Source organism: Macrosteles quadrilineatus, unplaced genomic scaffold (genome assembly GCF_028750875.1).
Source record: "Macrosteles quadrilineatus isolate MER2022 unplaced genomic scaffold, UCM_ALF_1.0 Scaffold_2__2_contigs__length_208266976, whole genome shotgun sequence".
Classification (NCBI taxonomy): Eukaryota; Metazoa; Arthropoda; class Insecta; order Hemiptera; family Cicadellidae; genus Macrosteles; species Macrosteles quadrilineatus.
In genome coordinates this window covers 57,274,068-57,301,112 of record NW_026542595.1, presented here as the reverse complement: position 1 = coordinate 57,301,112, position 27,045 = coordinate 57,274,068, and the positions used below count along the sequence as shown (strand labels likewise).

The 27,045-nt window shown below is 37.3% G+C and overlaps 1 protein-coding gene across 1 annotated transcript in view; it reads left to right on the top strand.

Annotated features, from left to right (window-relative positions):
- The window catches only part of LOC128984240 (mediator of RNA polymerase II transcription subunit 25-like), a 42,641-nt gene that overhangs the window by 2,759 nt on the left and 12,837 nt on the right, over positions 1-27,045 (top strand). Inside the window, exons 2-9 of the mRNA XM_054403541.1 lie at positions 1,446-1,485; positions 9,599-9,729; positions 10,059-10,278; positions 15,254-15,396; positions 15,811-15,942; positions 16,261-16,440; positions 16,565-17,324; positions 23,128-23,392. Coding sequence (XP_054259516.1) covers positions 1,446-1,485; positions 9,599-9,729; positions 10,059-10,278; positions 15,254-15,396; positions 15,811-15,942; positions 16,261-16,440; positions 16,565-17,324; positions 23,128-23,392 — 1,871 coding nt within the window. The remainder of the gene's footprint in view (positions 1-1,445; positions 1,486-9,598; positions 9,730-10,058; positions 10,279-15,253; positions 15,397-15,810; positions 15,943-16,260; positions 16,441-16,564; positions 17,325-23,127; positions 23,393-27,045) is intronic.

Here is a 27,045-nt window from a genome sequence, read left to right as displayed (position 1 = left end):
TTTAAACGTTTTCCCAGACCCCCCCCCCCCTTTACCCAGACTCCCCGGTCGGTCGACCCCGCCTATTTTGAAATCCTGGCTACGTTACTGCCTCACTCAGTACGGACCCGTCCAGTCCAGACCAAGCCATGTTGCCATTACCTTCAATACCGCTCAATTATCCTTAGATTCGTAATCCTAACCTTCGTTTTACGGCCACTATGTCAACTTAGGAATCGCTCCGACAAAAACTGATTGCATTTTTGGATTCAGCGTTAAAAATACTGTAAGTAGACATATAAAAATTACATCATATCCCAATGTAAATACAGTAAATATTTGCCAAAAAATTGAATAAAAGTTAAATTCTGTTAACCCTTTGGGTGCCAGAAATTTATTTTGGTTGGCTACTTTCCGAAAAGTGCCAGGCTTTCCATAGGGACGAAGTTTAGTGCGCAAGAATACTAATCAGTAAAAGTTTAAATTTTCATCCCAAAAGTGCCATGGAATGATATATTGTGCCTCGATCGTATGAAAAATCGATTGAAATCACTGTTGTTTTAAAATAACAACCGAGTCAATCGATATGCCAATTAAAACTCACATGATTGAAAGGAGCGCCGGCCCGATTTATCGTTGCAATGTATTTTTCGGTAAGACTACAGACGACGATGTATCGTTGTGAAGTATATTTTTCAGATGTGTTGTGCCAAACGATAATCGTTGCATGGCACTCAAAGGGTTAAGAAAAAAAATGATAAATGCCTTAAATTCTAACAAAAGATGCACAGTTAAGAAGAAATGGCATTCTAAGCAAAATCTTTAAGACAAATTTAGTGACACCAATGGGATTCAATCTAAGTATCTCTTGAACATCAGCCGAGTACTCTATCCACTACACCACGAACACCGGTGTACCGGCAGTACACCGTATCGTTGTGGTAATGGTGTTCCGGGCCCCACAACCCGGTGACGACACTGCCGGACGCCTAATCCACGTTCGGTTACTCGACGCGTATACTTTGGGGCGAAAAATTTTTAGGCCTATCAAAAAATTGCCAATTCTCAGTCTTTTTAACTGTTCTTATACTTTTAAAAAGTATACTAATTTTAGTATACTAATTACCGTTCAAATGTAGGTGGTTATAGAGGGGATGAAATCCATCCCCTCAACGTCTTGATCCTACTATTAAATGTAGCTCAACAGCTGAGATTTGTCAAAACGTCAATCAGCAGCAACATATGTTAGCCTACATTAAGCAGAAAAAGTGGTGGAGGAACTTCCCCTCAAACTGCTTAAATATTGTGAACATAGTAGCCTAGTGACTTATATCAATGACTCCAATCAGTCTCTCCAATTACTTTATAATATTTAGACCAATTGTAATGTTGTGTTAGAAGCAATTGCCTAGAGAAAGATTAGTTTATAGCCTAAACCACATTATTAACATCAAGTTTTATTTTAGATATTTCAGCCAAGGGACAATTGAAGATTATGTCTGTGAAGTAAGTAAAACTGTAAAAAATCAATTTGTTATTACTGTATTCATGAAATAGGTAAGTAGCCTAGATGAATTTTTGCTTGGAGATTGCATTTATTTTACTAAAGTATAAGCTACGTACCTTATTTACGTTAACCTTAAAACGGCCAATCGGTAATTTTATGGCCAATCAGGGTCCTTTGTGTAGTGACATCAGTGACAAAATTACTGGTCCTTCATTTTACTTATATTCAAGCAATCAACAACAGATTGAGTTAAATTAAGCATGTAGGTAGTTAAAAAAGTTAAAGATAGGCCTATTACTTGGATACTTACTTGGATACTTGGAGAATTCCCACTGGTATCGCATCAGCGACGTGGTCGTCAGGTTTTTTTACATTTCTTGATAATAATTTAAATAGATGGATTCATTTCCTCTTCAGGGATGTACATGGCCTAGACATATATTTCATCAACACTGTAGTACTCCGCTTGACTTAAGAATGTTTTTAGCAGGTTCTTGAATTTGTTGATAGAGGGCTCTTGCGTGATGTACTGAGGCAATTTATTGTAAATTTTTATACTATTGAAGTAAGGGCTCTTGCTTGCAAGGGTGGAATTTACTTGAGGTACATGTGGATTTGTTGCTCTTCTTGTATTGTAATTGTGGACCATGCTGTTTGTTACAAAAATATTGGGATTCTTCTTAACAAGCAATGCGGATTCCAATATAAAGAGGGACGGAAGTGTGAGAATTTTTAGTTCTTGGAACAAAGGTTTACAGTGTGTCCGTCTAAGGACTCCACATATTCTTCTAATTGCACGCTTTTGAAGGATGAAGATGCGTTTTGCCTCACTGCAACCACCCCAAAATACCAAAATGCTATGAAAACAGCCATAATAAACCTTAAGGAGAATCTCGATGTCAACTAGCTTTTGAAGTCTAAACAGCAGGTAGGTGACAGATGACAGTCTGGGCGCTATTGCATCGACATGTGTTCCCCAATTAAGATTCTCCGTAATGTGTAGGCCCAAGTATTTGGTTTCACTACAGGTTTCAAGTGGCACCCCGTCCAAGGTCAATATCGGAGGTGGTTCAGGCTTCTTCCTGTTATAAAATTCCATTAATTTGGTTTTACTAGAATTTAGGAACAGATGATTTTTGCTACACCAAGTTGACATTTCAAGCAAGCCAGTTTGGGCGTTTTCAATCGTGATGTTTAGATTTGGGCTTGGGACTAGGTGACAGGCGTCATCGGCAAAAAGCCATAAATTTCGAAAGGATATGTAGCCAGACAAGTCATTCACGTATAACGGGAATAGGATGGGCCCAAGGTTTGATCCCTGGGGGACACCGATGTTCAGAGCTGGTGATGGAGACGATTTATATGTCCGGAGGATGTTGTCAGGGCCTCTGTGCTTCAAGGATACAATCATGTGCCGATCTTTAAGATACGATGAAATCCATCGCAGTGGGTTTCCAGAAATGCCAAGCATTCGCAGCTTATCCAGAAGGATCCTATGGTCAAGAAGATCAAAAGCCTTTGTCATGTCGTAAAAGAGACATAGTAAGCTGTCAGATATGTCAAGGTGGTTATATACTTCCTTTAAAAGGGCAAAAATGGCATCACAGGTAGATATGTTTTTTTCTGAACCCAAATTGGTTTTTTGACAAGATGTTATTTGTTTCAATAAAACTTAGCAATCTTTTAAGAAAACTAATCTCAAAGATTTTACCAAAACAAGGCTGAACAGAAATAGGCCGATAGTTACTTGCGTTAAGAGGATCATTTTTCTTTAATACAGGGACAACCTTTGAAGTTTTCAACGAATCAGGAAAGCAACCAGATTCAAACGACTTGTTAATAGCGCAGGCCAATGCTTCAAAGACGTTTTCATTGCAAAGTTTGAGAAGTCTGCATGGGACTTCATCAATGCCAGAACTTTTTTTGATCCTAATAATAAGACGACTTCACGAACCTCAGACGCAGAAGTAGGAGACAGTACAAAGCGACTCGCTTCGAGATCAGTGGGCAACACAGGGGCTACATTATCTTTAGCCAATGTACATATTTCCTGGTGAAAAGATTTACAGAAATAGTCTACTATTGTCTGAGGATTTTTGACTTCCACGTCATCGATCATAAGAATCAGGTTTGATTGGGTCTGATACTTTTCATCGCACAGTGTACGGACCACTGCCCAAGATTCCTTGCTTGTGTTTTTTGAATTTAATATTTTGTTACCAAAAAAGGCCTTTTTTGTTTTGTTAACAAGTGCAGAGTGGTGACGTTTAGCTGCGCGGTAAGCATTTTTTCCATCGACAGAACAGTGAGGCGACCTAGTATTCCAGTACAGGTCCAAGAGTGCTTCATGCGACTGCGATACCTCGTGACTGACCCAAGAAGAGCTATGTTCATTCTTTGTATTTGAAGTAGACACAGGGAAACTTACATTAAAAACATACATGAACCAATCGTAGAAATGGTCAAATAAATCATTAGAGGTAATATTTCTTAAATTAGGTTCTGGCATCCAAGCTTCATTGCTAGATAAAATTTTGAAGGCTTCAAAAGTCGAGGCTGTAAATTTCCTCTTCACTGTTTTATTTACATTTCCCTCTCCAAAACGTTCACACAACAGATGTACTGATAGCAAATGGTGGTCAGAAAAAAAAAACAGGTTTGGCACTGGGGGCACGAAACATATGTGCAACACACGAGTCAACAATAAAATAGTCAAGCTGAGTTATACAGTCAGGTGTTACTCTCGTTGGTCCTTTAAATATAATGTTCAGGTTATTACATTCTAACAAATCCTGAAGCAGCTGACTTTCCCAGGATCTCTCAAGATTGTTTATATTTAAGTCAGCACAAATAAGAAGCGGGATATTAAACTTATCTCTGAGGGTAAAAATCAACAAGTCAAAACGATCGATAAAATCAATCACATCAGCGCTGTTGCCAGTCCCTGGCCGATACAATACTACAACAATAATTTAGAATTTGTCTAGCTGCATTAGTCCCAAACAGAACTCAAATACACCTTCAGAACAAATGTCTTCGTCAATAGATAATGTCATAGGCTTAAATTTAAGCCTAGAGTCAGTTTTAAGCAACAGAGCAACTCCACCCCTTACTCGGTTAGGTCTAGAATATTCAGAAATGGTTTTGAATCCATTTACTTTAAAACAATTCAGCTTAGATTCATTAAGCCACATTTCAGCAACACACAATACTTCAGGGTTCTCATTATGTAACAAAACTTCGAGGTCTTCTATCTTGTTAAAAATAGACCTAATATTTAAGAAATCAAACCTAAAACTAATATCACAGTTTTTTTCGCCCCAAGACAGTGTGGGTTGGGGCTTACGTCCCGTTTTTTGGACCATCAGAAGTCTTTGAAGTAGGCCTAGGCCTATCATGTTGTTCAAGGTTAGGCCTAGTACTGGTCCTGTGACTATTATTAGTTCTAGGAGTCAAAAATTTACATATGAGTATTCCCTCAGGCCAGAGATTGCTATCCAACAGCTTGTCAATAAAGTCAGAAGGTACACCTACCTTAAAAGATGAGTAACCCTGGTACTTAGTGGGAAGTTGTTCACACTGAATTTGACTGAGTCTCCCAGCTCTGTTATAGATTGGTATTTATCACTTTCAAATGACACACAATCGGTATGGAACGATTTACAACAAAATCCGTCACATGTAACTCCGTGATTTCCTTTATTCACGGTTTTTTCACAGACGCCACAGGGATAACGAACTGTACGACCCGACATCTTGACCGACTATCCTACTATTGACTATCCTGCCAACTCTCCTATATATTTTCTGTTCTATAAGCGTGATTGAATTCTTAATTTCTTTTTCTGCTGACTATAAAATCAAGATCAGCTGATAAGTCATTTTATAAACAAACAAAAAAAACTTTTTAAGCTTACCTCCATGTTAGTAGTCCAAAATGTTGTTCAACTTCAATTATTATTCAAAGCTAATATATTTCGTTGCCATGCAACATTTTCGGAGCTTGCAACACGTCAAAACGCATCAAAATTTACATATAGTAGGGCCTACATATTATACGGGAAACGGAATATTTAGGCTAAACATGAAAAAATACAATAGCGCTATCATGACACGAAGTGGCAGCGGTTGTAGGTAGACTGCCGCGCCGTGTCATGATAGTGCTATCGTATTTTTTTCGTGTTTAAGTGTCCCGTGTCGCGTATAATATACTGTATTATATGTAAATTTTGATGTTTTTGACGTGTTGCAAGCTCCAACGATGTTGCATTACAACGAAACGTGTCATCTTTGAATAATTGAAGTTGAACACAATTTTTACCGACGGAGGTAATACTAAATAATGGTGTAAATACCTGCATCTATGTGATCAATGTGTTGCTAAAATGCAACCGGTTTCGACTCACAAAGGAGACAACCGGTTTCTCACAACCACAATTACACTAATATTAATAATAACATGAAAATCCTACACCTCTCAAATGACCGATTTAATACAAACACCTTGGAAGAATTCGAAATTTATAAGGCCGTTAAAATTGACAGCCAAAACATCATCAACGACAAGATTTCATTTCAATCGAATTACATTTACGACACTGCAATCAAGATAATAGCACAAGGGACAGTTGTGAATGAAGTTACCAGCTGATCGGGAAATCCAGGCACGACGTCATCACTGACCACGCTGATCATGACTGGCAGTCTAGACATAACCTCCGCCCGATCACGTCGTGTCCCGTTACCGCCATAGTATTATCTTTCGTTTTTAACCTTAAATGTTTGTTTCTATGTTCGTGTACGTGTGCGTGTTAAATGTATTTATTTATTACGAATTGACGACCTTCAAATGAAGCAAGAAGACATCTGTACTGGCCCGACGATGACTCCTTTGTGAGTCGAAACCGGTTGCATTTTAGCAACACATTGATCACATAGATGCAGGTATTTACACCATTATTTAGTATTTAAATGTGATCAGGAGGCTAAAACTCAATATAATGACGGAGGTAAGCCTAGAAAGTCATTATACGTAGTCCGGGAGCTATCAAAATGAATTTAGGATACTATAAACAAAAAAAACATAAAATGTTTATGGAGTAGAACAAACAATGCTTATTCAAAAAGTAGATAAGATTTCCTATAAAATGTATGTGCTATATCGTGTATTTGTTTATAAGACACATAAAAAATATATAACTTAGTATGTTATCATTTTATACAACCTATAAATAAAGAGGTCATAAATTGTGGTCAGGTTTTATTAACCCTCCAAGTGTCCATAGTAGTGGTAATAATGTTGGCCCCTTTATTGCGCAATCACAGGGTTTTACGAAAAATATATCATTTTGTTTGGAAAATTATGGGCTTCAATGTAATATATAAAATACCCCCGCCGCAGCAAACCTGCAGACTAAGCGAATTTCAACTTGTCTAATTACATTTTTACTAAAATATTTCCATAAATAAGACATATTATTCCCTATTTAAATAACATTAGATTTAACAAGTGCTCAGGTTTGCTGCTACGGGGAAGGTAAAAAGTGTTTTTTGACCATACATCAATAGTTTAGGATGAAATAAATAAATTTGCCAAATTGTATCAATATCTACCCATAAACAAGTAAACTACAACAATTTTCAATTTCTCCATAAGAATAACATGGGAATTTTTAATTACACTATTTTTGAATTTTCTTTGTGACCGTTAGGCATACAACAGCGCTTCAATATACTAAATTATTTCTTTTTTTAAGCTCTACAAAACGTTTAAGAAAGAAATCACAAATTTTTTTGTTTTTAGGTTCAAAAATGGGAAAAACCCATTTTTACCCTATAAAACCCCCCATAATCCCCCGTTCCCATGGTCCGATTATGCTGGATCGCGAACTCGTTTGAATAAACGTAGGTTTACACGTTTGTACCAAATTTCATCAAAATCGGATCATTTTTGCTCGAGTTATCGCGCTAACGGACACATATATATATATATGAATTTGAACGGATGGTGTTTTTGGCCTCTAGGGACCTCAAAATGAAAAATTAGATCGGTCTCGGGTCCAGGTCTTACCATGAGTACTACGGTAATAGCTTATTCCCTATATGGGAAATTCGCTAACATTACAAAAAAAAATTTCAACAATTTTCGTGAGGTTAACATTTCTCAGAAAGGATCAAATAAATGAAAAAATTTATATTTGTGCTCAATAAATTTTTATAACTTATAGGTCTACAAATATTTTAAAATAGTCACTTTGTTCTAAATTTTATGAGGATTCCAAAAATATAGCAATATAAGGAAGTAAATTTGTAAATAAATAAGTTATGGGTGAAAAACATATTTCGTACATTTAGCGTTTTGCTAAGAATGCATAGCCAGCATAGCTAGGAATCTGGCGGATAATTTACATCAATATCAATTCCTACTTCTTCAGGATCATCAACCAGCCCTTCCAAATCACTTAAATCTTCTTATAATGCACCACGTATATCACTACTTTTTATTTTTAACACTAAAACAATGATAAACGTAATAAAACACAATGTCATCGTTGTGAGGTTAACCAAGTTGTTTACAAATACGCACGTCATCTGTCTGCTACAATATGATCGTAACTAAAATGAAAAGTGTTTAGAAACAAGCATCAGGAGAAAGCTTAGAATTTGCCGAAAACAACAATACCAATCTCGATCCAGTTCAATCTGATTCAGTCAGTCCCAGAGCCTTCGCCATAAACGATGTTTGTGAGTCGCAAAAGCGACGCATAACTACACGGCAGGTGTGTTGTGCGTTGTTTTCGCGACGCTTAACACTCAGAGGGTTAAGACGCAAATAACATAATATTCACCGTTTTAGCGAATTTCCCTATAGGGAAGTAGCATTAAATAAATAAATTTGCCAAGTTTGATCAAAACATATCCGTAATCAAGCAAACTACAACATTTTACAATATTCTCCATAAGAATACCATGGGAATTTTAAATTTAAATTTTGTTAACTTTTTCCGTTTCCAATAACAGTACAAAAACACTTTGATATACAATTTTTTTTTAAGCTCTTTAAAAAGGTCTAAAGAGGAATTGGGAATTTTTTGTTTTGAGGGTCAAAAATGAGAAAAATCATTTAGCCTATTATCCCATAAAACCCCCCGTAAAACCCCGTACCAATGGTCCGATCATGCTGGTTTGCGAACTCATTCAAGTTTATCCTGCCTTACACCTTTAAACCAAATTTCATCAAAATCGGACAAAAATTACTCAAGTTATCGTGTTCACGAACGTATATATATATAAATCTATATTCGTAGATCTCTATTCGCGTTTCTTCCGGCCACTCGAAGTTCTTTGTCTTAGGTGGCATTTAATTTAAAATTTAAATAAAACACGAAAGAGCTAAACCAAACAACACTACAAAGAAATAATGATACACATTGTAAATTACATGATAAAATGGTAAGGTAATACCCATGAATGCATTGCGAATGAGCACTTTTATACATTCACTTCATCATACCGAACTGTAAGGCTTTGCTCTGGAAGTAATAAGTCCTGCAGTCTGTGATTAACCTTAAGAACTATTTAACCGTGTCCATATGTTTCTAGTTGTAAACAGAGTGAATTAAGTTTGATTTAATTACGACAGATAGCGCCACTGTTCCCAAATTTTAGCCCTCAACTGTACTTAAGTGATGCCATTTCTTAACATTCTGAGACATATTTACACATCTACGAAAAAATACCTTTAACTTGACACATCAAACGTTAAAATCCGTCCAGCCGTTATCTAGTTATGACTGTGAAAAGAAAACTGCTCGCGTATTAATATATTGATTGTTTACCAATTTCTAACGTTATTGTAAAATGGTATTTGCCGTCAATAAATAAACGCCCAATAAAGTATTATAAATGAAATATAAATGAAATGAAATATAAATGATATTATAAATGAGTATTATAAATTGAAGTATTATAAATGAATTCTAAGCTGTGTTCAATGGGTAAGATACCCAAGTGCAGAAGATTACTGTGGTTACTTCTTTGATTGTTAAATATCTTATATGCATACCGTGTTGTAAGTTTCTTAATTAAAAATTTCAATTTGCAATGTTTCAGAGTACAAACACACTTTATGGGATTGTCACGTATCAGGCAGCTGACTGCCTACCTAACCTTAGCAGTGACACATATGGCCCATACACCAGTCCTCAGAAAGTGCTCATGATGCTTGAGAAAATCGGAATGGAGTAAGTATATAAGGAACGTGATTTTGAACAATAGTCTGCCTTTATATAGATTCATGATTGCAATTTCAAGATAAGTGATATTTTAGACTTAATTATGATTAGAAAGTCTTAACTCTTCAGGACCATTGTTTGGTCCACAACCATCACCTCTGGAGGACCATTGTTCAGTAAATGTGGACACACAAGGATTATTGTCTATTTCTCTTTTGTAATTGCTAAAGTTTATCTTCATCAATAAGTCATCAATCCATTTTACACATTTTACTGAGATTTATTTAGAACTCTATTCTTTGCCAAATAATTATTTGATTTGTACTTTATCTCTGTAGGTTTGTAGGAGGCAAGGGTGAGTCACATGCCAACATTGCCGAGGGGCTGGCTACAGCTCTGTTGTGTTTTGAGGATCTGCAGCCCAAGCGAGATGTGAATGCTTCACCTCAGAAACATTGCATCTTGGTGTGTAACTCACCTCCCTACATGATGCCTGTCAGAGAAACCCCTGTGTTTGATGGACTCAATGTTGAACAACTAGCTGGGGTACTAAACGAGGTAACTATTTATGCATTTAATATTTAGATGTAACTAGCTGTTACCCACGGGCTTCGCCCCGTTTGACATCATAAGTATTAATAAAACTATTGATTGGTTAAGTTAACCTGAAATAAACAAAATACAGTAAAAGAAACAAATAATCACACCAGATTTTAATAAGGTAATAAATTGAAAGCATAACAAACAAATAAGTACAGCTGAGGTATTTTTAACATTAGGTATATGAAAAGTTCCCTTTAGAAAGGAATTACGACCTTAAAGGGCAATTTATGACATAATGCATAATTTTGCGCAAGGTTTCTCGTCATGACGAACATTTTAAGTATATGGTTTATGGGGGTGTGACTTGTAGTTTTCTCAAAAGTTCACGGGTACTTTTGGCTTTATATATAGACGAGGTGTTAGCCCGTCCTACGTACGGGAATTCAGTAGTCAGTTAAAACCGTGTACAATTCAGATCAGCTAGTTTACACATATAGAGACAAAGTTTCATGCAGTGTGAAAAATCCTTTTGTAAACAAATGTTGTGTGACCAAATATGTTTTTATTCCATCATAGGCCTATACAATATGCATTTTAAATCCGATAATTTTACAATAAAACAGCAATTCTGCAATTTTTATAATGTGAAAAGCGTTGAAGTGAGATTTGCAGTCGATTCGCACAGACGCACACTGATTATAAGTAGCCTACAGTAGAGAGAGTAATAGTCAATTGAGAAGTGTATAGACCTAGTCAACAATACCACCTTCCATAGCATACCTGCCTCTTCCATAATTATTATCACCACAATACAACTACTATACACAATTTCCAGTAGGTCTGAATAGAAACGACCTAAAATAAAACGATAATATCCAATAAAATTCACAGTACACATAATTTAACTTTGGTGTCCTAACATCAAAACTAATCGTCACACGTATCCTTTATATCAATTTCACTGCATTAATTGCTAAATAAATAAGTGTAAACAAAGAAAAGTAAAATCAATAACAGTTTGTTTTGAAACAGCTGTTTGGTTCAAATAACATTCATTTGAAAAAAAAGAACTGGTCACATGTAGCAGGAATATAAAAAGTAAACACGCTAGTAAGGCTAATGACGTAATTAATTGTCAATGTTTATTATCCATACCGTTATCAGTTCTATCCTTGATAATTACCCACCCTCATTGAATAAATGTACACAGTATATTCCCATATTAGTTAATTTAAACTACAATATATTCATAGTTGAAATAAAAGTTATATTTTCACGTTTGTGGGCGCTGATATAGGCACCCCCAAACGTAACCACAACTGAACATGATTTCATAAAAAAGATGGTTTGTCTAATTGCAGTATCCTAGGTCAATGTTGACGTTGTGTTCAATCTATGTCATCCATCTGATTATCTTTGTATAAAACCCGGCTGAGGTTGTGGTGGTAATTTAAAATCGTGATTCCTGATTATTCTTGATCTTCTTTTTATGACATCAATATTTCCGGGCCTAATCCAAACAAAGTTAAAGCAGACAAACATTAATTGTAAACAAAAAGCTACCATGAAGAATTAAAACATGTAAACATTGTTATTTTTCTAATCTTTCCTTGAAAAGTGGAGCAGTAAAATAATTTGCATTTATCCTTTTTTTATTAAGACTCGTGTACAGAGCCTCGATTTGTACTGTGGTTTAATTAATTTTGGTCTAAACTATTCTACAAACTAACTGAACTATCTAAACTAACTGTGGTCTAGTTATCTCTACTAATCTTACTTATTTCCTATAATCAATGACAAAATAAGAGTAAATAAAATAACCTCATAGTTCCATATTTTATATTTAACCAGCTCTTGGTTAAAACAAATTATATTGCTATAAAACAAATCAAAGATTACAAAGATTTCTTTAAAAAATAACTTGAACATCCTAGTATTTTACTATGTATATTTAATTAATCTGTCATCCTCTTACAGAAGAATTGAACGTATCAATGATTAGCATTACACATAGTATAAATAAGTGAACCCTAAGTATGTCTTTACATTTTTATCCAAATGCTGAATTTGTGACACAAAAGCTGAATGTTTACAGCTGTTATGTTAAGCAAATTATTTTATGCCAAAAGCTAGTTTAGAATCTTAGCGTCGGCTGCTAGACTTTTTAAAAATTTAAACTTAATTTCTAAAAAACTGGGACCCTAAACTGAAATTATGGCTTCGACATTCCCTAGTTCTCAAAATTATCTTTCTTTCAACACAAAAATCATGAAAATCCGTCCAGTGGTTGATTCAGAATCGTGAAATAAAAAAACTCTGTTTCGTTTTAATATTATAGATGTTACAAAATTGGGTAAAATTGGTAATATGTCAATTCAATAGTTTTGCTTAGCAGATTATTTAAGAGATTCTCTGTTCATAGAGTAAACACTTCCCACTAGTTACCTGTTCACTGAAGGCACTGATCAACCATCACCACTAGGTCAGAGTAGGCCTACTCAGTGAAAAGTTAATGATTTTGATCAAAGGCAAGTTTAGTCTCAAAATTTTTCCAATTTTCAAATTTGATATACAGTTTAGCTGCCGAATGTAAAATAGTTTTGAATTTGGACTGGACAAAAGATACTAAGGCTTTCTAAAACGAGTAATACTCTATCATAACAAACAGTAAACATTTGGATAAATTGACATGGATAATGGTAAATTTAATGAAGAAAACATGTGGAAATACTCTGTGAGTAGGTTCTGTGAGGAATGGTCTCAATGAAGTACACACTGGCGCTAATATAAAAAAAGTGTATAGCTCTCAGTATAGCAATTTCCATTAAAGAAAACATCACATAAAGATCAGAAAGCTGAAGTTCCCATTATTGTTTCATTAAGAAATATCACATTTCAATTTTAATGAAAATTTATAATGGTTTAAATACCTGCATTCAGTAATCCAATATGCTGCTTGTGGCAACTATAGATTCGGTTCACAAGGAACCATCTTCAGGCCGTACAAGGCGTCGTTATTCACTTCCATATATGAAGGTCGTCATTTAATAAATAAGTACATAGAACACGAACACAAGAAAACGCACATTGATACAAACATTTAACATTAAAAAGACCGAGTACTCGGGAACACGAGACAGGTGACGCGACCGGGTGGAAGTTTAGCTCGAACTGGTGGTCAGTGGTCAACTGGTATGACGTCAGCCATTGTCTCCTTATCACTGCCGGCTCGCATTCATTCCTTCTCTCCTCCTCCCCCATCCAGTATTTTGATTGCGGTGTTATAAATGGAATTCAATTGGAATGAGAGTTTGTCATTTAAAAAATTTTGACCGTCTGTTTTGACTGCCTTGTATCTTGAAATATACAAGGCAGTCAAAACAGACGGTCAAAATTTTTTAAATGACAAACTCTCATTCCAATTGAATTCCATTTATAACACCGCAATCAAAATACTGGATGGGGGAGGAGGAGAGAAGGAATGAATGCGAGCCGGCAGTGATAAGGAGACAATGGCTGACGTCATACCAGTTGACCACTGACCACCAGTTCGAGCTAAACTTCCACCCAGTCACGTCACCTGTCTCGTGTTCCCGAGTACTCGGTCTTTTTAATGTTAAATGTTTGTATCAATGTGCGTTTTCTTGTGTTCGTGTTCTATGTACTTATTTATTAAATGACGACCTTCATATATGGAAGTGAATAACGACGCCTTGTACGGCCTGAAGATGGTTCCTTGTGAACCGAATCTATAGTTGTCACAAGCAGCATATTGGATTACTGAATGCAGGTATTTAAACCATTATAAATATTCAAACGTAATCCGGAGGCTAACAACTCTTAAAAATTAATGAAAATATTAGCTATAGCTGAGCAGTTTACCTATCTCGCATTTTAACAAGATTTACATGAATATTTGCCAGATTGAACTAACAAATGCATTTGCAAAAGAACTTCCCGATATTGTATCTTCTATGATTTATATTTACTTACTACTTACTTACTCCCATGTCCATTTGTATCCCAAGTGTACTGGGCCTCACCAACACTTTTAATACTTTTCAATGAAATGGCGACCATACAAAGTAGGTATTTTAAGCCAAGTATGAATGGAGATGAGTGTAGGATGAGTGGCGCGATCTTGTAGTCTTGTTAGTGACTAAGGCCGACATTCCTTAGACACAGCTGTAATTAATAGCCCATACAGCTAATGGCAAGTAAGGGACCTACAGTTTATAGTGGAATCTGAACCACATTTTTGCCTTGGTATATACGAATTGGTCTAATTATCAGGATAGTACTGCGGATAGTTGTAGTACTCACTCGTGCGGACGTTAATCCACACCAGGGAGTATCGCATCCACAGTGCATGCCTATAAATATCCACAATTCGTGACCTCCTAGTAGCTGGATTACAGGACGACGCCACCTGTCCCAGTCACACTCCACGTCGTCCCGTCTCTTGCTGTATCTTCATTGACTACCATACTCGCCATATCTTTCTTTACTTCATCCGTCCAGCGTTTATTCTGTCTCCCTCATGGTCTTCTTTCCAGTGGATCACTTTTCCATATTTGATATAATGTGCTTGTTTCCTCTCTTCTAATGATGTGGCCCGTCCAGCGAAGCCTGCTGCTTTTAGCCTCTGCAATTATATCAGGCTCGTTAAACAACAGGTCTGGGTTCCTGATTACGTTCAATTCTCCATACGTCTCCTTCTTTAGTAAGGCCAAAGATATTGCGCAGGTCTTTGTTTTCAAAAGTAATTAGTTTTTATCTGTGTTTTTATCCATAACCCAGGTTTCAGCTCCATAAATTAAAACAGGTCTTATGATAGTTTTGTAGATTTTAAGTTTAGTGTGAGACAATAATCTTGATGATAATAATTTGTTTAGAGCATACATACTTCATACTGGCTAGTTTTATTCTGTTATTTTTTTTCTATGTGTTCCTCACTTTGTGAGCTGACAATAACAGATTATATTTTCAGCGGAACATTCACCTCTCCATTTTGTCTCCCCGTAAGATCCCTGCTCTGTTCAAGTTGTATGAGAAGGCAGGAGGAGATCTGCCGAGTCAAACTAAGAACTACGCCAAAGATCCTCGTCACCTTGTGTTACTCAAAGGTTACAGGTAAGTCCAACCTTGGCCACGTTAATTAATGATAGTCAACTGGTTGGATACACAATGGAAAAAATCTTGATAGAACATTAGCCTACATAAATAACATGAAAGAAAACTTAAAAGTAAAGGTAAAGTTATAATACACTATATCCTTGTATATTCTTGTTTGGTTAAGTACATTTTTGTAATCTTTAAAATGACAGTCCTAAAAACGAGCAATCAAACAATTTACTACTTCACCCTATACAAAATAAATAGCACCATTTTTGTTGTAGTTTGAAGGAGAGGCCCACTAGTCCAGGGCCAGTTCCACCTGCATGCTCATGCCACTCTGCCACCACAGTTCATGTCTTCCCCCCTCCCCAAACAGTCCTCAGCAGTCCCAGCCCTTCTACAGACATTGTCATGTTATTTTTGTTGTAGTTTGAAGGAGAGACCCATCAGTCCAGGGCCAGTTCCACCTGCATGCTCATGCCACTCTGCCACCACAGTTCATGTCTTCCCCCCTCCCCAAACAGTCCTCAGCAGCCCCAGCCCTTCTACAGACATTGTCATGTTATTTTTGTTGTAGTTTGAAGGAGAGACCCATCAGTCCAGGGCCAGTTCCACCTGCTCCTCATGCCAGTCTGCCAATTCAGTCCATGTCTTCCCCCTCCCCAATATAAACAGTCCTCAGCAGCCCCAGCCCTTCTACAGACATTGTCATGTTATTTTTGTTGTAGTTTGAAGGAGAGACCCATCAGTCCAGGGCCAGTTCCACCTGCTCCTCATGCCAGTCTGCCAATTCAGTCCATGTCTTCCCCCTCCCCAATATAAACAGTCCTCAGCAGTCCCAGCCCTTCTACAGACATTGTCATGTTATTTTTGTTGTAGTTTGAAGGAGAGACCCATCAGTCCAGGGCCAGTTCTACCTGCCTGCTCATGCCACTCTGCCACTACAGCCCATGTCTTCCGCCCTCCCCAACATAAACAGTCCTCAGCAGTCCCAGCCCTTCTACAGACATTGTCATGTTATTTTTGTTGTAGTTTGAAGGAGAGACCCATCAGTCCAGGGCCAGTTCCACCTGCTCCTCATGCCAGTCTGCCAATTCAGTCCATGTCTTCCCCCTCCCCAATATAAACAGTCCTCAGCAGTCCCAGCCCTTCTACAGACATTGTCATGTTATTTTTGTTGTAGTTTGAAGGAGAGACCCATCAGTCCAGGGCCAGTTCTACCTGCCTGCTCATGCCACTCTGCCACTACAGCCCATGTCTTCCGCCCTACCCAACATAAACAGTCCTCAGCAGTCCCAGCCCTTCTACAGACATTGTCATGTTATTTTTGTTGTAGTTTGAAGGAGAGACCCATCAGTCCAGGGCCAGTTCTACCTGCCTGCTCATGCCACTCTGCCACTACAGCCCATGTCTTCCGCCCTCCCCAACATAAACAGTCCTCAGCAGTCCCAGCCCTTCTACAGACATTGTCATGTTATTTTTGTTGTAGTTTGAAGGAGAGACCCATCAGTCCAGGGCCAGTTCTACCTGCCTGCTCATGCCACTCTGCCACTACAGCCCATGTCTTCCGCCCTCCCCAACATAAACAGTCCTCAGCAGTCCCAGCCCTTCTACAGACATTGTCATGTTATTTTTGTTGTAGTTTGAAGGAGAGACCCATCAGTCCAGGGCCAGTTCCACCTGCATGCTCATGCCACTCTGCCACTACAGCCCATGTCTTCCGCCCTCCCCAACATAAACAGTCCTCAGCAGTCCCAGCCCTTCTACAGACATTGTCATGTTATTTTTGTTGTAGTTTGAAGGAGAGACCCATCAGTCCAGGGCCAGTTCCACCTGCTCCTCATGCCAGTCTGCCAATTCAGTCCATGTCTTCCCCCCTCCCCAATATAAACAGTCCTCAGCAGCCCCAGCCCATCTTCAAACCTGCCCAGACCACTCCTCCGGTAAGTAAATCGGTCATTTATATGCTTCCCTTTTTTTGGAAAGAAAGATTTTTTGGATCTAGATAACTAACCTTTTAACCTTTTTTTCATCACGTGATCCTGTAGTCGACTATGAGGCGACCGGCTTCAACCTGGTCATTGTCAAACTAGACGTTAAATCTATGAATCGAAGGAGGTCGTCACAAGTCTTGAAAAACATGTAGCACATACACATAAACACAAACAAAAAACTATAAAATGCGTGGCCATACAACTGTCATTACTACACGGCGGCGGGTACAAAATGTATGTCTAAACTAAACTGACGCCATGTCTTCCTCTCCCCATCTTTCCCCTAGAGTTGTCAACTGTTGATAAAATCTCTTCAATGTTCAAGACTGTCCAATACATTATATTAGCTTCAATCTTATTCAGACCCTTAGGGGAAGCGCCCAGTGACATTCCTCCATCCAGGATGGTGGGGTGTTTAGCTCTCGGAGAGGTGGTAGTGTGTCATCAATCTCCCATCTACCTGTGGCTATGGTTCTATGGGTTTCGGCCCACTTGTTGTGTGCAACCAACGTTTTGTGTGGCAAATCCTCGACTTTGGAAGTAGCCTTTTCCTGGGAGGTGAAATCGGGCGAGTACCCGTAAGCTCACGGGGACACTCTAGGGGAACGGAACTTTCCACAGTGTGAGGGTAACGGCTGGTGGTCACACTCCATTACCTATCTCTGTCTCTGAGCCCAGAGGGTATGGTTATCTAGAGTTTGGGGGGTTCTCCCTGGAACCTCAATTGAGTTAAGGGTGTCGCCACCTTTGGTGGATAGGTTCATCCGGGTGGGTCCCACTTCTATACCTGCCTCCTTTTGGGAAACCCTGATGGCCTGGCAGTGATGTTGGGCTAGATGGGCAAACGAAGTAGATCGGGTGCTGGGATCAAGCCCGCTGGGGGTATCTGAGGATCTATCGCCCTGGTTATCCCTGGTTTCCCAGTGAATGGGTAGGCCTCGATCGGGTAGTGGTGCAAATAGGTGGTTGGGGTCCCCTTCTTCCTGGCTTTGATGGCAGGTTTCGGCCTGTCAGGGATTGGGTAGGTCCCGAGTCTTGCTTGCACTGTGTTGCGTTCAGGGCACTCCATTATGGTCCTTCGGGGGTTTCGGCCTTGGTGGAACCCATTGGAGTCTCCGTGCGACCAAGTAACCGGTATCCCTGGTTAGGATTGAGGGGTAACCCTCTTTCCGAAGGGTTGCTTTGGCAGCCGGTGAGCTTGAAGGCCTTAAGTCATGATGTGTTAAGGTTGGTGCGTAAGCTCTGGCCGACACTATGGGGCCCGGGTTATGTTTAGTTATAGGTACCGGGTTGCAGTCGGGGTGTTTTTTGCTCCTTCAACAAACATGAATGAATGAATGTCTATAGAATAGGTGTGAGAAAGGATAGGATAAGCAGGCTTACCTTAAGAAATGTAGGCATCCCACTTCATTCACTACAGAACACAGAAGAAAACACAAACAAAATAAACACTGGATATTTCAAGGCCACTGGCCCCTTTCTCAACATGGAGAGTCATATTAGATATTTAGTGTTTTTCACTGGTAAGGAAGCAGTGTTGCCAACACACTATGAATTTACAAATGAACATTTACAGGTTAATGAGTCATTGATTCTATTTACACTTAGTCTAAGCCTGCTTTTAGGTGTGGAAGGGGAAAAGGAAAATGTTAGGCCTATCTGAGATTGAGGTTTGGGGGCTCCCTGGATTTTGTGAACCATTGATAAGAGAGTTCCCATCTCCTTAGTTGTGATGGGTTACAGGTGGGAGGGAAAGATCTTATTATTTTTGAATTGAAACAACTGTTTAAATCTTGCATATTGTGGCTGGCAGCATGAATAGGCACTGGTTTTTCTGGATGGTTGTTTTTTATGTCTGTCCTATGATTATTCATTCTTGTTCTAAAACTGGTGGTGATAAGTCCAATGTATTGAGATGGGCAATGGTTGCATTGAAGTTGATATTCAACATTTTTTGTGGAGCATATATTGTGTCTTTTAATTTTGAAGGTTTCTCCCTATTGATGTGCTTGTAAATGTTGTGCTGGGCCTATTAAAGTGGCAGGTTTTGCATCTTGCCATGTCACATGGGAATGAGCCTTCTATGGGTTTATCTTAGTCTTTGTTAGGTTTTGATTGTTCAGGGTGAACTAACAACTTTTTTAAATTGGCTGGTTGTCGGAATGTAGTTGTGGGAGGTTTTTCCAAGAAGTATTTGGTGTGTGGGGACGCTCTGAGGATTTTGAAACAGTCTTTTAAAATTGTGTTTAAGGATTGGAGGCCGTGGCGATAGGTCGTGATAAGCTGCAGGTTTTGTTGGGAGTTTCTTTTTTGAGTAGGCCTAAAGTTGGTGGTTTCTGATTGAGCAAGACGGGTCTGGTTTTCAACCAGATTGGCCGGATAACCTCTTTTAGTAAGGGAGTTTTTCATTTTGCTATTGAACTTTTCCAGTTCTATGTCAGAGGAGCAAATTCTTTTGGCTCACATGGCTTGGCTGTAAGGAATTGACCGTTTAGTGTTAGTAGGATGGCAGCTATTGAAGTGAAGGTATTGCAGGTGGTTGGTCGGCTTAATATGAATTCCAGTTTCGATTACACCATTCTGTAATTTTAAATTTACATCCACGAAAGTTATTTCTGCGGTGGACGTAGTGTGGGTGAATTGGAGGGGACTGAAATTGGAGAGGTCATTCAGAAATTTAGTCAGAGCCTCCTCTGAATTTGTCCAGATCATGAAGATATCGTCAATGAAACGAAACCAGCAGGTGGGTTGGGTTTTTTGTGTTTTCAGGAATGATTGTTCAAGGCGGCCCATGAATAAATTGGCATATGATGGGGCCATTCTAGTGCCCATTGCAGTACCCTTTATTTGTAGGAAATTTGTGCCTTCAAATTGAAAGTTATTTTTTTCTAGAAAAAAATTTTGCTAAATTAACTAAAAAAGCTGTACTCGGAGACGTTTTGTTAGGCCTTTGGTCCAGGAAATGTTCTATAGCAGCTAGGACATGTACATGAGGGATGTTTGTGTATAGGGAGGTGACGTCTATTGTTACCAATATGGTATTTGGTGGTAGAGGGGTGGTTCTGGACCGCCTATCTTCAATAACCACCCCTCTACTATAATAATATAACCCATCACAACTAAGGAGATGGGAACTCTCTTATCAATGGTTCACAAAATCCAGGGAGCCCCCAAACCTCAATCTCAGATAGGCCTAACATTTTCCTTTTCCCCTTCCACACCTAAAAAGCAGGCTTAGACTAAGTGTAAATAAAATCAATGACTCATTAACCTGTAAATATTCATTTGTAAGTTCATAGTGTGTTGGCAACACTGCTTCCTTACCAGTGAAAAACACTAAATATCTAATGTGACTCTCCATGTTGAGAAAGGGGCCAGTGGCCTTGAAATATCCAGTGTTTATTTTGTTTGTGTTTTCTTCTGTGTTCTGTGTATTGAAGTGGGATGCCTACATTTCCTAAGGTAAGCCTGCTTATCCTATCCTTTCTCACACCTATTCTCAGGCAATTAGCCCTTTCTCTCCAAACCTAACCTGAATGAATGTCTAGATATCCTCAATGCAGTAAAATAAAACATTATAATTGTAATTTCTCATTTAGTAAATTGTTTAAATGGGATTTTAATTCTTTGTAAATACTTACTTGTTGTCATAAATTGTGAATTTTTACAATTGTGAAGTAGTACCAGATTTTCCTCTAGAACTTGGGTAGTGTGATTATTATTTATTTGGCGATTATTTCCAATAGTCTTTTATTTCTCCTAGTTATTACATGTCAAAATCAAATCTAGCAACTAACATAATTCATTGTTGTAGAGTTGAATGTTAATAAATAAGATATACCTAATTTGTTCAGATTAATTGGTTGGTTATTTATTGAAAGATTTATAGGTTGGTTGAGTAAGTAAAATGTTATCTGTCTGAAAGATAAAGGGTTTTGTATCTCAGTTAAGATGGTTGTTGCTCTTTTCTGGTTGTTGGATTGATTTTGATGGACGAGAAATGTAATTCAGACCATCCTTGTGAGTTATGTCAGGTATACAGTGTACATGTAGACCATTCATTCAGCTAAACAAAAAATATACAGATAAAAAAATTATTAACTGTAATATAATAATACAATTACCTTGACACAGCTCTGAAGTTTCCGTATATTACAGCCGTTTCGGCATGCCTATATTAATGCCAAAACGGCTGTATATATGGGTACTTCACAGCTGTGACAAGGTAATTGTATTATTACATTATAGTCATCAATTCATCTCAGGTGCTAAATCATGTCTATTGAAACAAATTATCTTGTAATGTTTAACCTTAGATAATTTTATAATATTCTTTATTGATCTCAAGGTAGGCCTAATTCAACTTTTAAAGTGAAAGTGAATATAATTTTTTATTTTATATATTTTTATTTCTTTATTTTTTATTGAAATTTGATTGAATGTGAAATTTAACTCAAGTTTAAATTAGTATTGGTCATGAATAAGAGTGTATTAGACACAAAATATTTTGAGATGGGAGTGATATGAGTTAAATTGCTAGAGTTAACGTCATAGAAGTAGCTGTTCTAAATAATTGCCACTCAACTCCAAATATTGTTTTACTGTTAATGATTTACCCTGCCCAAAATATTTTGTGTGTACTTGTAGCATACAAACTTTGTGTACAAAACATTTAGGATACTGATAGGATTAAATCTGTGTTCAATTGACAAACTAGTCCTTACAAAACTAAATATTGAATTCACTCAGCTAGCAATGCTTATTGGAGTGCTACGACTCATATTAGTAGTATTATATTAGTTCATTACTGTAGATATGTCCATTATAAATAAGTATCGTCATAGTAATTTGTAGGGATGGACGAGATTGGATTTTTAGTTCGAGACGAGACGAGACGAGATTTTTTATTTCTCATAAAATTTCGAGACGAGATCGAGACGGGATTTCCCTTCTCATACACAACGGGAAATACACGTTCAAAATTTTTTCCTGATTTTGTAACATTGTTAGATGACTGTTTAAATACAAAAATAATGATAATAGGCAAGAATATTTACAATATTTTATTAAAAAACATCAGCATAACATTTTTTTATTAATCACGCCTAACTTATTAAAAATGCCTACGATTAGAAAACATAGTGATATCAGTTAGGATAGAGTTCAACTTATCCTAAAATAAAATAAATAATAAAATAAAAGCAATATTAATTTTTATAAAATAGTTACTTGTTTTGACTTTTTATAGTAATAAAACATTCCTCACATTGCTTACACTTAACAAAACTTCTCAAATGTTATTAAAGTAATATTATTTAAATAATTAAAGTAATATTTACATTTAAAGAATTAATTAAATAAGAACGCCTTCGCAAAGGAAACGCAACTACAACACGCTCCTGTATTGCGGGTATTGCATTGCTTTTCTGCAGGCGTTTTTTAATTTAATTTTTTTTTTTTTTTATTCTCGTCTCGATAAAAATCTCGGCCAAAAAGAAATCTCGTCTCGTGTAACGAGATTTAAAATTTCCCGAAAATTTCCCGAAATTTCGAGACTTGACCATCCCTAGTAATTTGTTATATAAAGATTTTCTAAGAGCAATTTTGCTAAACTGAGGTTGATTTTCTAATGATATTATAAAAAATTGTTTAAAATGAGGTAGGAATTTGAAAAAAAATTGTTACAATAACATGAAGTTAGATATATGAAATCCATTAACAGCTGATACTTAGTATCTGGTTTGGTGTTTAGGTGATGTTGGGTAGCCAGCAGAGTCCAGCAGCTCAGTCGCAGCCCTCGCCCGCTGCCCAGGCCGCCCCAGCCGCTCAGACAGTAGCCCCCGCCCGTGGTGCTGCCCCCTTCCCCCCCGGCTACATGCTGCCCCAGGCCAGGGCACGGTGGCCTATGATGCCTCCTCAGAACAGAGCCCCGTACACCAACACTGCACAGCAAGGCAGTGCTCTCATAGCACAACTCACACAACCCCCCACCATGGCTGTCAACCCTCAGTTCTCCAGTCAGTACCACTCTGTAGCAAAACTAGTAGCTTCAAGTTAAACACCCACTACAAAATATTCCACAGTAAAACTTCTTTTAATCACACCCCATTAAAGCAAACCCCATGTTAAATAAAATAGAAAATTCAAAACAGTTGTAAAAGGGAGCCTAGCTATAACTCATACTTGTATGGATATCTCATACTGTGATAAAGATAAAGTTCAGAAAACAATTGCCAGTTATGTTAGGAAATATATCCTTTAGTATCCAGGTTTTTTTTTTGTATGTGTGGTACAGTAGAACCCCTGATACCTAGCCTCAGTTTTACCGGTCCTTGGTTTATCTGTCCAATTCTCGGAAGCTCATGGCTACCCATTGCACTAGGATGTGCTAGTCAAGCGCCCTCACGGTTTATCTGTTTGTACATTTTACCGAGTTCTCTACTCAGTTGGGCTAGTAGGCCTAACCTCTAAACTGTTTGTTATTATTTCCAGTAATTGTTTCATTTCATAAAAATATTATTGGAAAATTATGGACTATAAGGCCAAATAACCTTCAAGGAAAATTTATTGTGAGTTATGTTTTAACTCCATCTTTATTTAACATCAGTTGATGCAATCCTAACTCATAGTAGGCTTATTGCCATGTTAATTACCTTTCCCACTTTTTGATACTAATATTTCTTATGGTTTTACTATTCAACATAAATCCCAAGAGAGACTTGAACACTACTTTTGACTACAATTATTGATTACACATTATTATGATATATCAATTATAATTTTCATAATAGGTTGGTTTATCCGGGCAGATTGGTACCCGGCCAGTCTCAGTCCTGTGATGGCCTAATATGAGGGGTTCTACTATAGTCAAAAACTAAAAGGGTTTGAAAAGTGTAAATATTTACTTTGCAAACAAAGAACAATCAATGAATCAATACTATTAATCCACAAAATGTTAAGATTTTATATGTTGTAAGAGCCCCGATCCCCAATTTTCACTGTGATTTGTTGAACTGTTTTTCAATGCATGATGGACAACATACATAAATTAGATTTTCTATTTACAGGAGATGATCTTATCAAGTCCACTTAGGCCTAATCAATAGAAACACCCATTGATTCAGCCATCTTAACTTCCAAAATTAAACTTTTGTTTTGTTTACTTGCAACCTTGAATGTAAAATAAAATTTGGGGATGTTACCTGAAAACCTATACAACATAATAGTTCCTACAATTTCACACTTTTACTTTACTCTCTTTTAACTCCTGATTATTAGAGGTTTCCAGATCTATTAGTTAAAAAAAAGTACAATTTAGTTTATATTTCCTTGTTAGAACTGATTGGTCTGGTTTAGTAAAGTAAAAAACAGCCAAAAATTATAAAATTCCTGAATGGACCAGGATAAACCTTTTTTTGAATATTGATTTGTTCAATGTATTCTAAACCTAAACAAAATAGTAGAAGAGTGAGTAACAATTGATTCAAAGACATGAGGCTGAAAGTTCTTGATTTTCTTATTTTTATAGTAACAAAACAGGGGTGTTTAACCCTCTCTGTGGTATTCAGTTGAAAAACATTAGTAGTTAGAGTTGCATGGTTAACAATATCTTGCATTTGACAATAGTCTAATTTGTAATAGATGAGGTAGGAATTTAACATAACATTAAAATTGTTTTTCAATACATTTTATGTATCCATAGTTAAAAACACATCTATACATATTTTAATATATTACACTGTTTCTGACGTGTTTAGATTCTTTTAAATTTCAACTTTAACATAACAAACATAATGTTTAAATAATCAATTATCAAATACAATTTTGTTTCCATTGATTTTTGGCTTTTTGGATAGTTTTTGTTCATTTTCGTCGCCATGTTTATTTTGGGCTCTCTTCACAATCACACAATCCATAAAAAGCTTATGTACTAGTAATCTTCATGTACACATACTGTACATTTACATGACTACAGATGTTTTATCAACCAATCAGATAATGTTAAAAACAATCCCACTTTTTTATTTTTGCAACAATATATTTAACAGACAACTCAAAACCTCCTCCTCACACAACATTCCGCTAAGTTTGACTCAGGTAAAGGTAAAGGGAACACATTACTTGGATTATAACAGTCTTACACTTCAGTTGAAACCAGCGAGTATTAACTGTAAGCTAATGATTATCTAACCTACTGCTGTAAGTTCTGGCCAGAGTAGTTAAATGTACAAGTATAATTTCTGACTTTAATATTCTTAATCTACACAAAACAAAAACATGTAATCATATTAGTCAACTTGCTTCTGTAAACTGTTTGTTTTCTTGTATAATAGAGTCTTGATTATCCAACTCTCCTTGCAGACAATTGAGTACCAAGAAACTATGTGTGATTTCTATATGGCATGACTGTACACATTGATGGGTGTCTCCTGTACTCTGTTAGTGCTTCTTCAGACACCGGCATTCAAAAGTTCCTGAGATTATTTAATATTTTAGATTGCTACTCAGATAACTTGTCTCACTTGCATCTCTTATGTGAACCCTAGACTTATGTTGGGAGGATGAGTATATAGGATTTCAACCACCAAGAGACACTTTTTAACAACTGTTATGTTTGAAGTAAATACATAAATTATTAGGTAAATATTTATTTCCTATGGTTCTATTTTATTCTATTCCTCAGTTCTATTTTATTTATTTTTAGTTTAATAAAATAGAACTGAACTTATTCATGAGTAAAAAACTAGAAACAAAAACAATAATAAAAACAAGTTAAAAGTCAGCCGCAATTTAAACAATGTTCAAACATAGCAACGACAAAAGCAGCTCATATCATGGTATCCCTATTTTCTTTACTTCATTGCCGATCAGCTTACTTACTTACTTTCCGTGTCCGGATAAAAACACCAGCTCAATTAGATATTATTTTTCCAATAATCTGCCACATATATGGCTTCGTCATTTGCCTCCTTAAGATCGAGCCAGGTGCATGTTCTGCCCATATCTGGACAAACTAGTAGGTGTTCATGGTCCTGAGGGGCCCCACATGTGCAGTTTGGTTCTCCTTCATAGTACCCCCACCTCATGAGGTTTACTTTGCACCTCGAGACCCCACTTCGCAATCTATTTAGGGTCCTCCATGTGGGGTAAGGCAGGTGACAGCCTGCAGGGAGTTCCTCTCTGAGTTCTACTGGTGGCTGTTGAGCCTCCTGCCTCCATAGCTGAAGCCTTAATACTTCCGGTGTTACTGAATGTATCTCAGTGGTTTTGAGGAAACTCTTTCTTGACCTGAGTCTAGAGGGCTGCTGTTGATGCCCATATAGTGGATGACGGTGGTCGGTCACTTGCTTCTGTAGTTCTACTGCGGCTGCCACGTTTCTCCTTATATATGGTGGAGCTACCCCAATGAGAGGGTATATACTGTCCACTGGGGTTGGTTTTAAGCATCCTGACACGATCCTTGCAGTTTTGTTGATGGCTATGTTTACCTGCTTTGCATGGGCAGAGTTTCTCCACACTGGTGCTGCGTACTCTGCTGCTGAGAAGCTAAGAGCAAGAGCAGAAGTGCGCAGCACCTGTGGTTGTGCTCCCCAGGATGTGTTGGTAAGTTTCCGAATGATATTACTTTTTGCCTAGTAGCAAGGCAGTGTTGTTTAAAAGTCAATGCTCT